The sequence below is a fragment of the Lepus europaeus genome, chromosome 18 (genome assembly GCF_033115175.1).
Source record: "Lepus europaeus isolate LE1 chromosome 18, mLepTim1.pri, whole genome shotgun sequence".
NCBI classification, from domain to species: Eukaryota; Metazoa; Chordata; class Mammalia; order Lagomorpha; family Leporidae; genus Lepus; species Lepus europaeus.
Genome location: NC_084844.1, coordinates 69,129,554 through 69,141,414, shown reverse-complemented (window position 1 = coordinate 69,141,414; position 11,861 = coordinate 69,129,554). Strand labels below are relative to the sequence as shown.

At 43.7% G+C, this 11,861-nt stretch overlaps 1 protein-coding gene across 1 annotated transcript; it reads left to right on the top strand.

Annotated features, from left to right (window-relative positions):
• Positions 1 to 9,554: 9,554 nt before the first annotated feature.
• Positions 9,555 to 10,187, top strand: LOC133747123 (uncharacterized; the record flags this gene model as incomplete). The annotated part of the gene is made up of 1 exon (XM_062175302.1): positions 9,555 to 10,187. A coding segment is annotated over one exon (633 nt), but the record flags the coding sequence as incomplete, so codon positions are not given.
• Positions 10,188 to 11,861: the final 1,674 nt, after the last annotated feature.

The following is an 11,861-nucleotide window of genomic DNA, read 5'->3' as shown; positions in this document are numbered from 1 at the left end:
GCATATTTCAGTAAGCATACTAGTCTCCAATTTCATCTAGTTTCTTGCAAAAAAAAGAATTCATTTTTTAATGAAAAATTTTTTCATTAAAATTTTTAATTAAAAATTTCATTTTTCCACTCTTAGATTTAACAGGGATCACTTTTCAGTTAAAATTTAAACACCTAAGAATAATTGTGTGTTAATTACTGAGTTCAACCAATAGTACTAGAACAACAACAACAACAAATACTAAAAAGGATAAAGTATTACATTGTACATCTAAAGTCAGGACAGGAGCTGATCAGTTCATTGTTGCTTATAGTGTCCATTTCACTTAACAGGTTTCCCCTTTGGCGCTCAGTTGTCACCGATCAGGGAAAACAAATGATATTTTTCTCTTTGCGACTGGCTTAATTCACTCAGCATGATGCTTTCCAGATTGCTCCATCTTGTTGCAAATGACTGGGTTTCGTTGTTTCTTACTGCTGTATAGTATTCTATGGAGTACATGTCCCATAATTTCTTTATCCAGTCTACTGTTGATGGGCATTTGGGTTGATTCCAGGTCTTAGCTATTGTGAATTGAGCTGCAATAAACATTAATGTGCAGATGTCTTTTTTATTTGCCAAATTAATTTCCTTTGGGTAAATTCCAAGGAGTGGGATGGCTGGGTTGTATGGTAGGGTTATAATCAGGTTTCTGAGGAATCTCCAGACTGACTTCCATAGTGGCTTAACCAGTTTGCATTCCCACCAACAGTGGGTTAGTGTCCCTTTTTCCCCACATCCTCTCCAGCATCTGTTGTTGGTAGATTTCTGAATGTGAGCCATTCTCACCGGGGTGAGATGGAACCTCATTGTGGTTTTGATTTGCATTTCTCTGATTGCTAGTGATCTTGAACATTTTTTCATGTGTCTGTTGGCCATTTGGATTTCCTCTTTCGAAAAATGTCTATTGAGGTCCTTGGCCCATCTCTTAAGTGGGTTGTTTGTTTTCTTGTTGTGGATTTTCTTGATTTCTTTGTAGATTCTGGTTATCAATCCTTTATCTGCAGTATAGTTTGCAAATATTTTTTCCCATTCTGTTGGTTGCCTCTTCACTTTCCTGACTGTTTCTTTTGAAGTACAGAAACTTCTCAATTTGATGCAATCCCAAATGTTAATTTTGGTTTTGACTGCCTGTGCTGTTGGAGTATTTTCCAGGAAGTCTTTGCCTGTGCCTATATCTTGCAGGGTTTCTCCAATGCTCTCTAATAATTTGATGGTTTCGGGTCATAGATTTAAGTCTTTAATCCATGTTGAGTGAATTTTTGTGTAAGGTGATAGGTATGGGTCTTGCTTCAAGCTTCTGCACGTGGAAATCCAATTTTCCCAGCACCATTTATTGAATAGACTGTCCTTATTCCAGGGATTAGATTTGGATCTTTGGTCAAATATAAGTTGGCTGTAGATGTTTGGATTGATTTCTGGTGTTTCTATTCTGTTCCATTGGTCTATCCATCTGTTTCTGTACCAGTACCATGCTGTTTTGATAACAACTGCCCTGTAGTATGTCCTGAAATCAGGTATTGTGATGCCTCCGGCTTTGTTTTTGTTGTACAGGATTGCTTTGGCTATTCGAGGTCTTCTGTGTCTCCATATGAATTTCAGCATCATTTTTTCCAGATCTGAGAAGAAGGTCTTCGGGATCTTGATGGGTATTGCATTGAATGTATAAATTGCTTTTGGGAGAATAGACATTTTGATGATATTGATTCTTCCTATCCATGAGCATGGAAGATTTCTCCATTTTTTGGTATCCTCTTCTATTTCTTTCTGTAAGGTTTTGTAGTTTTCATCGTAGAGATCTTTAACGTCTTTGGTTAAGTTTATTCCAAGGTATTTGATTGTTTTTGTAGCTATTGTGAATGGGATTGATTTTAGAAGTTCTTCCTCAGCCGTGGCATTGCCTGTGTATACAAAGGCTGTTGATTTTTGTGCATTGATTTTATATCCTGCTACTTTGCCAAACTCTTCGATGAGTTCCAGTAGTCTCTTAGTAGAGTTCTTTGGGTCCCCTAAATACAGAATCATATCATCTGCAAAGAGGGATAGTTTGAGTTCGTCCTTCCCGATTTGTATCCCTTTAATTTCTTTTTCTTGTCTAATAGCTCTGGCCAAAACTTCCAGAACTATATTGAATAGCAGTGGTGAGAGAGGGCATCCCTGTCTGGTACCAGATTTCAGTGGAAATGCTTCCAACTTTTCCCCATTCAATAGGATGTTGGCCGTGGGTTTTTCATATATTGCTTTGATTGTATTAAGGAATTTTCCTTCCATACCCAGTTTGCTTAGAGTTTTCATCATGAAAAGGTGTTGTATTTTATCAAATGTTTTCTCTGCGTCTATTGAGAGAATCAAGAGAGGGAGGAGATGAACAATTTGGAACATGCTCAATCGGACTGGCCACAAATGGTGGAGTTAGAAATGTGCCAGGGGATTCCAACACAATCCCATCAAGATGGCATGTACCAATGCCATCGCACTAGTCCAAGTGATCAATTTCAGCTCACAATTGATAGCTCTGATAGCTCTAAGAGTCAAAGAGATCACACAAACAAGACAAGTATCCGCTAATACTAACTGATAGAATCAAAAAGGGAGAGAAAGATCCAACATGGGAAGTGGGATACACAGCAGACTCATAGAATGGCAGATGTCCTAAACAACACTCTGGCCTCAGAATCAGCCCTCAAGGCATTCGGATCTGGCTGAAGAGCCCATGAAAGTATAGCAGGCATGGAAAGCCAAGATATCATGGAAAAAAAAAAGACCTAAATGAATGATCTCTGTGAGTGAGATCCCAGTGGAAAGAACAGGGTCATCAAAGAAGGAGGTACCCTTCTCCGAAGGGAGGAGAGAACTTCCACTTTGACTATGACCCTACCGGAATAAGATCAAAGTCAGCGAACTCTAAAGGCTTCCATAGCCCTGGCAACTCATGACTAGAGCCTAGGGAGATTACTGACGCCATGAACAGGAGTGTCAAATTGTTAAATTAGCAACAGGAGTCACTGTGTACTTACACCCCATGTGGGATCTGTCCCTAATGTGTCGTCTAAAGCCAAGTGATGCTATAACTAGTACTGAAACAGTATTTTTATACTTTGCGTTTCTGTGTGGGCACAAACTAATGAGGTCTTTACTAATTATATACTGAAGTGATCTTCTGTATATAAAGATAATTGGAAATGAAAAAAAAAAAACAACCTGGTGTTAAAATGGAAATGGCATAGAAAATTAATTAATTTGAAAAAAAAATTATGTAGGATCTCTGTCTTTAATGTGCTGTACATTGCTATTTAATGCTATAATTAGTAATCCAATGGTGTTTTTTCACTTTATGTTGCTATATGGGCAAAATGTTGAAATCTTTGCCTAATATATACTAAACTGATCTTCTGTATACAAAGAGAATTGAAAATGAATCTTTACATGAATGGAAGGGGAAAGGGAGCGGGAAAGGGGAGGGTTGCGGACGGGAGGGAAGTTATGGGAGGGGGGAAGCCATTGTAACCCATAAGCTATACTTTGGAAATTTATATTCATTAAATAAAAGTTTAATAAAAAAAAACAATCAAAAAATTTCATTTTTAATTCCAGTGTGTGTGTGTGTGTGTGCATCTCACAATTTCATAGTTATCAGTTGATGGACATCTGGGTTAATTCCATATCTTAGCAATAAGCAGAGGGTACAGATAATTTTACATAAGTGGATTTCATTCTCTTTGGGCACATAACCAGGACTGGGATTGCTAGTTCATTTGGGAGATCTATTTATAGATTTCTGAGTAACCTCCATGCTGTCTTCCAATGCTGGCTTAACTAATTTGCATTCCCATCAACAGTGGATTAAAGTTCCTTTTTCATCACATCCTCACCACAGTTTGTTGTTGTTTGATTTTTGTATGATAGTCATTCAAATTGTTGTGAAGTAAAACCTCATTATGGAATTTATATACATTTTCCTGATGGGAAGTGACCCTGAGCATCTTTCCATGTGTCTGTTGGCCATTTGTATTCCATCCTTTGAAAAATCCCTGTTTATATCTTTAGCCCATTTCTTAACTGGATTGCTTGTTTTGTTGTTGTTGTTGTTGTTGTTGTTGTTGAGTTTCTTGATCTCTTTCTATATCCTCGTATTAATCCTCTATGGAATTTATAGTTTGCAAATATTTTATCGCTTTCTGTTGATTTCCTCTTTAATTTGTTGAGTGTTTCCTTTCCAGTGTAGAAGCTTCCTAGCTTCATGTAATCTCATTTGTCTATGAGGCCTTTTTTGTCTGTGTTTCTGAAGTGTTTTCCAAGAAGCCTTTGCGTGAGCCAATGTCTTGTAGTGTTTTGCCTTAGTTTTCCTTGAGTAATTTGGTGGTTTCAGGTCTTAGATTTAAGTCCTTGATCCACTAGATATGATTTTGTATAGGGTATAAGATAAGCGTTCTTGTTTCATACTCATGCATACAGAGATCCAATTTTTCCAACATCATTTCTTGAGAAGAATGCCCTTTCTCCAGCAAGTGATTTTAGTTCATTTGTTAAAGATTTCTTGGTTGTAGACACATTAGTTAATTTCTGGGGTCTCTAGCCTGTTCCATTGGTTGACCTATCTAATTTTGTGCCAATACCAAATGGATTTAACTGCCCCGTAATATTTCTTGAAATCTGTTATTGTGATGCTTCCATCTTTACTTTTAATGTTTATGATTGCTTTAGTTATTTTTGGTCTCATGATTTCATATGACTTTTAGGTTGATTTTATGCACATCTGGCTCCTCTGGCAGTGTGCTAGCTATGGCATCAGGGTGCTGAAAGCTTACTCAGCATCAGTGCAAAGTGGGCAGCTGGAAGGAAGAAGCAGGTGGTGGAAATGTTCTCAGGTGATGCTGCCTTTCTGACTGCTGCCTGAAGCATGGGATGAAGAAGGAAGGCATTGCAATGCAAGAACACAAAAGTGCAGCCTGTTGCCTGCAACTTGCCTGTTTGTTTTTAAAGTGTTTGAAATAAAAAATTAAATTTTGATGAATGTACAAAAAAACCAAGTAAACCAGAATACATCCAAATTCCTCATAGGAGATTTGGTATACAATATTGAAAATATAAACAAGTGACAATGATCAATGACAAAACAAAATAAAATTGGCTTAAGTATAGTGCTATATATTATGTTATGACTATTAAGGGTAGAGATGGATAACTTAGCCCTAGATTGTTGGAGAACAAGGATTTCCTTTTTTGTTTTTGTCTTTACTTCTTTTTTTTCTTCATACTAATCAGTAAACTCTCTACCTGGTGTAGGGTTAATCTTATGAGTATAAAAATTAACTGAAAATTTAACTCTTTAAAAAATAAGAATAGAAAAGGAAGAGGGCAAAGGAAGAAAAGCAGGAGTATGGGTGGGGGCGGGGGGGAAAAGCATCATATTACCAAATCTGCATATATTAAATGCATTAAGTTGTATTCCTCAAAAAAATAAATTAAAATTAAAAAAGAAATTGATAACTTAGTAGTATTGCTTATAGAGTTCCAAGAAGATACAGATCATGTTGGAAAAATATTCCTAAATAATCTATTCCAATACAATTTGGAAATATTGCAGTATCTTTTTATTTTTTTGACAGGCAGAGTGGATAGTGAGAGAGAGAGACAGAGAGAAAGGTCTTTCTTTTTGCCGTTGGTTCACCCTCCAATAGCCGCTGTGGCTGGCACATCGTGCTGATCCGAAGCCAGGAGCCAGGTGCTTCTCCTGGTCTCCCATGTGGGTGCAGGGCCCAAGGACTTGGGCCATCCTCCACTGCCTTCCCAGGCCATAGCAGAGAGCTGGCCTGGAAGAGGGGCAACCGGGTTAGAATTCGGCACCCTGACCGGGACTAGAACCCGGTGTGCCAGAGCCGCAAGGCAGAGCATTAGCCTGTTGAGTCACGGCGCCAGCCAATATTGCAGTATCTTAAAACTACAAAAGTTCAAGCTATTTGTAGAAAAAGTTTAAATCATATCAGAGACTCAATCTAACGTATGGAAAATTTTGACATCAACAAGAATTTGAGAAATATATGCACATCAAAGTTACTCTGAATGAGTCTGCAATAATGAGAAATATGTCCACATAATTTAAAGGTAAACATTCTCTTGCTTGCATATAGGTATGCAATATGCATTTTAAAATAGTTAGAAATACAAGACAAAAAAGTATTCCACCAGAATATGCAGGAGATTGATGACTGTATAACAACAACAACAACAACAAAATGCAAACCAGGATGGCACAGTTTACCCATGGTAGGATGTTAAGAAAAGAAAGATTACTAATTATATACACATATGATAGTGACAAACTCAGAATCAAAATGGAAAATAAATAAGGGATGTTAATTTCATGATTCACATTATAGTTTGATTACCATAGGTAAAATGAATGATATGGTATGAATATTAACAGACATGAATATACATGGAAATATTTGAAAAGTATGCCTAACATTACAGGCACTAACACACAGGAAAATGGTAATGGTGAGGAACTAGATGAACATATTATGGCTATTACTAGAATAATATAAAAGATGATACCAGTGTTTCAATCTAAATAATAGAAAATTTCAAGTCAATGATTAATTTTGAATAACATAAGAATAAAGAAAGTAAAATATACCTGATTTTAGGCAGCTGTGTACAATAAAATCACTGTAGCAACTGACAGAATTTTGAGTTACTTGATGATGTCACAATGATAGTACCTACCAATAAATCAACAGGTTACTTTTAGTGTTGGCATAAACTAGGTTAGTGATGATATACCTAGGTGATAGTTATAATTCAAAGACAAAGTGAAATTTGAAAAGGGATGAACTCATAAGGTATTTTTTAAAGATTTATTTATTTATTTGAAAGTCAGAGTTACACAGAGAGAGGAGAGGCAGAAAGAGAGAGGTCTTCCATCTGATGGTTCACTCCCCAATTGGCCACAACGGCTGGAGCTGCACCAACCCAAAGCCAGGAGCCAGGAGCTTCTTCTGGGTCTCCCATGTGGGTACAGGGGCCCAAAGATTTGGGCCATCTTCTGCTGCTTTCCCAGGCCATACCAGAGAGCTGGAATGGAAGAGAAGCAGCCGGGACTAGAATCGGTGCCCATATTTGACGCCAGTGCTTCAGGCCAGGGCGATAACCTGTTGCCCCACAGCACCAGCCCTAAGGTATTTATTTTAATTGTTTTTTAAAGAATTATTTTATTTTCATGAAAAGCTGAGTGGGAGGGAGGGAGGGAAGGAGAAAGAGAGAGGTATCTTCAATTTCTTGGTTCACTCCCCAAATGACCACAAAGCCTCTACTGGGTCAGGGTGAAGTCAAGAGCCTGGAACTCTATCTGGATTTCCCATGTGGATGGCAGGGACCCAAACCTTGGACCACCTTCCATAGAAGTGAAATGGGTTGGAAGTGGAACAGCCAAGACTCATCCTGAGCTCAGATGGGATGCTGGCATCACAGAAAGCATTTTAACCTTCTGCCCCACAACACTAGCCACTGTATTTTGATTAACATGAGTGAGTAATTTGGCATGAATAGTTAGAAAGTGAGAAGCACAAATATGGGTTTCCAGTGAAAAAGAGTCCATGTAATTTTCACTTAAAGAGAATGTAAAGATAATGCTAGACTTAGATGTAAAATCTTGAAGGACCCTTATGGGGGAGAGGGACAAGAAACTAGGCCTGGGCAGATATCAGGGGCTTCTTAAGAGGTTAGATGTTCCCCAGAGTCCAGCGGGCAGGACGTTCTCTGGGAAGGAAAAGTCAATCCCCTTCAGAGAACCTCTAGGCATGCCCAGAGCAGAGCTGCCACTCCCCTTCAGAGAGTCTCTAGGCACTCTCCCTCAGCACTCTCCTCAGCACGTTCCCTCAGCACTCTCCTCAGCACTCTCCTCAGCACTCTCCTCAGCACGTTCCCTCAGCACTCTCCCTCAGCACTCTCCTCAGCACTCTCCTCAGCACTCTCCTCAGCACTCTCCTCAGCACGTTCCCTCAGCACTCTCCCTCAGCACTCTCCGGTATGCTAATTGTCCCTCCGAACCAGCCAATCCCGTGCCACCTCTGCATTCCATATGCTAATGGTCCCTCTGAACTGACCAATCCTATGCATGCGCATTAGGAATATGCTAATTCGTTGCCTATATAACCTGTGTGAAACTGCCGCTCAGGGCTCCTCACCACCTGAGGTGGGGGCCCGTTTGCACAAACGTTCAATAAAAACCTGGTGCTTTTTGCATCAACTGGTCTGGAGTCTGGATCTTTGGGCGTCCTCCCGAGCAAGTGGGCATCTCTGCAACTGAGAGGTCCAACATTTTGGTGGCCCGTACGGGGATTTTAGGTCGCCCTCAGACCCATTCTCTGCGGACTAGTTGGAGGTATAATTAAGTGTTTTCTGTTTGTTGTTCTTCGTCTTGAGTGTTCTGACTGGCCAGTACCTGACTCTGTGAGACCAGTGGGGGAGGCAGGCGTGCCCAGCAACCCCTGGTCCGTTCCCCGGAGGACGCTCCGGTCTGTGAGACCAGTGGGGGAGGCAGGCGTGCCCAGCAACCCCTGGTCCGTTCCCCGGAGGATGCTCCGGTCTGTGAGATCAGTAGGGGAAACCCTCGGTCCGTTCCCCCGGAAGACGCTCCCGGGGTGGTCTGGAGGTGGGTCGGAGACCAAGTCTCCCTCCTTCCCGGGGAGGGCTGGTCAGGCAGCCGCTCCCAAAAATAGCGCAATAGCGTTCGATTTGTCCTAGCCATGTGGTTTGTCTTGCTTACTGTATGTGTCTGTGCATTGGCTGTTCTTTTTGTTTGGGCTGAAATCCTTGCACCCATGGGTCAACAAATAACCACCCCTTTAAGTCTCACTCTAGATCACTGGAAGGACGTTCGAGAACGCGCGCGCCACCTCTCAGTGGAGGTTAAAAGGAAACAATGGGCAAAATTCTGTTCCTCAGAGTGGCCGGCCTTCGAGGTCGGCTGGCCAAGGAACGGCACTTTTAACCTCGATATTATTTTACAGATTAAGGCGCGAGTCTTTCAGCCAGGATCCAATGGACACCCTGATCAGGTGCCCTACATTACCACGTGGGAGGATCTTTCACGTAACCCCCCTCCCTGGATAGAACCCTTCTCCTTCCCGACGGAGCCCATACGGACCCCGTTACCCCTTCCTCGGCCATCCCCAACTCCTTTAATACCTTCCTCCCCGATACCCCCTCCTCCTATCCCGGTTGTGCCAACCTCCTCCCTATACCCTCTGAAGGAGATTCGAGATCCAAAACCTGACAAGCCACCGGTTCTTCCGGCTGATCAGGACTTTCTGCTCTTTGACTCTCCCCCACCCTATCTTCCCGGCCAGCCTGCTCCCCCGCAGGAACCCCCACAACAACCAGAGCGGGATGTGCAACCTTCTGCACCATCCCCTGATTCCACGAGGGCAGGGGAAGAAGTCTCAGCGCCTTCCCCGCCCTCCAGCCGCCTGCGCCTCCATCGGGGGCAGGCAGGGGGCTCGGGAAGCATCTGGACTTCGCAGGCTTTTCCTCTTCGCTCGGTGGCTGGCCAGATGCAGTACTGGCCATTTTCTGCTTCCGATCTTTACAATTGGAAAACCCATAACCCCTCTTTCTCTCAGGACCCCCAGGCTCTGACTGGGCTGATCGAGTCAATTTTATTGACTCATCAGCCCACCTGGGATGATTGTCAGCAGCTTCTGCAGACCCTCCTCACTACTGAGGAAAAGCAGCGTGTCTACCTTGAGGCAGGGAAAAACGTCCCTGGAGCAGATGGCCGACCGACCCTACTGCCAAACGAAATCGAGGAGGCGTTTCCCTCAACCCGTCCTGATTGGGACTACACCACCGTTGCTGGTAGGGAGCGACTTCGTCTTTACCGCCAGATTCTCCTTGCGGGTCTCAGAGGGGCTGGAAAGCGCCCCACCAATTTGGCCAAGGTACGTGCAGTAGTACAGGGGGCTGAGGAAACGCCGGCAGGCTTCCTAGAAAGATTAATGGAAGCCTACCGTATGTACACCCCGTTTGACCCCCTGGCAGAGGACCGGCAGGGAGATGTAATCATGTCCTTTATAGGACAGTCAGCGCCGGACATCCGCAATAAATTGCAGCGGCTAGAGGGGCTTCAGGGGTATACTATACAAGATTTAATGAAGGAGGCAGAAAAGATTTACAACAAAAGGGAGACCCGAGAGGAGAAGGAGGAAAGGATCCGCAAGGAGCAGGAGGAAAGGGAAGACAAAAGAGACAAAAGACGTAATTGAGAGCTTAGTAGAATTTTGGCCACCGTAGTGCAGGATACAGAAAGGAGTAGACCAGGCCAGGACAGAATAGGGACTTGGGAGACAAACGAAAGCCTCGGGTGGAAAGAGATCAATGTGCCTATTGTAAAGAAAGAGGACACTGGGTCAAAGACTGCCCGAAGAAAACACAGGGACCAAAGAAGAGACCAGTTCCAATCCTGTCCCTGGAAGAAGACGACTAGGTGAGTCAGGGCCAGGAGCCCCCCCCTGAGCCCAGGATAACCCTTGAAGTGGGGGGCAGACCGGTAACCTTCCTGATTGACACGGGAGGGCAGCACTCGGTACTGACTTCAGAAAAAGGGCCTTTAAGCTCCAAGACTTCCTGGGTTCAGGGGGCAACTGGAGGGAAGTTATATCGCTGGACAACCAATCGAGAGGTCCAGTTAAGTACAGGACTTGTGACACACTCGTTCTTACTAGTGCCAGACTGCCCCTACCCCCTCCTGGGCAGGGACCTACTCTCGAAGGTAGGAGCCCAAATTCACTTCCATGAGAAAGGAGCTACCATCACAGACTCAGGAGGGTGGCCCCTCCAGGTATTAACACTACGCTTGGAGGACGAACACCGATTATTCGAGAGGCCCTCGTCCACAATGGCTCCCCTGGACCCCAAGTGGCTCACAGATTTTCCTCAGGCCTGGGCAGAGACTGCGGGAATAGGGCTGGCCGTCAACCGGCCTCCCTTGATCATAGATCTGAAGCCCACGGCCATTCCCGTGTCAGTTCGTCAATATCCGATGGGCAAGGAAGCTAAGGAAGGTATCCGGCCACATATCCAGAGACTGTTACACCTAGGCATTTTAAAACCTTGTCGTTCACCTTGGAACACCCCCCTACTACCAGTAAAGAAGCCTGGTACGGGTGACTACCGCCCGGTACAGGACTTGCGGGAGGTTAATAGGAGAACGGAGGATATGCATCCCACAGTGCCCAACCCCTACAATCTGCTAAGTACCTTGCCTCCGACCCACGTATGGTACACTGTGTTAGATCTAAAAGATGCATTCTTTTGTTTAAGACTGAGCCCTCAGAGCCAATCCATCTTTGCTTTTGAGTGGAGAGACCCAGAGACCGGGTTTTCAGGACAACTCACCTGGACAAGGTTGCCCCAAGGATTTAAAAACTCGCCTACCTTGTTTGATGAAGCTCTGCACCTAGATTTGGCCGACTTCCGAGTCAACCATCCGGACCTGGTCCTCCTGCAATATGTGGACGACCTCCTCCTTGCCGCTGAAACTGAGCAGGACTGCCTAAAAGGTACCGGGGCCCTGCTACAGAGACTGGGGGAATTGGGCTATCGAGCCTCCGCGAAAAAGGCCCAAATATGTCAGAAACAGGTGGCCTACCTAGGCTACCTCCTAGAAGGAGGGCAACGGTGGCTGACAGAGAGCCGAAAAAGGGTGGTTGCTCTAATTCCACCCCCCACCGATGCCAGAAAGATGCGGGAATTCCTCGGGAGTGCGGGATTCTGCCGCCTTTGGATTCCTGGGTTTGCGGAGCTGGCAGCCCCATTGTACCCCCTCA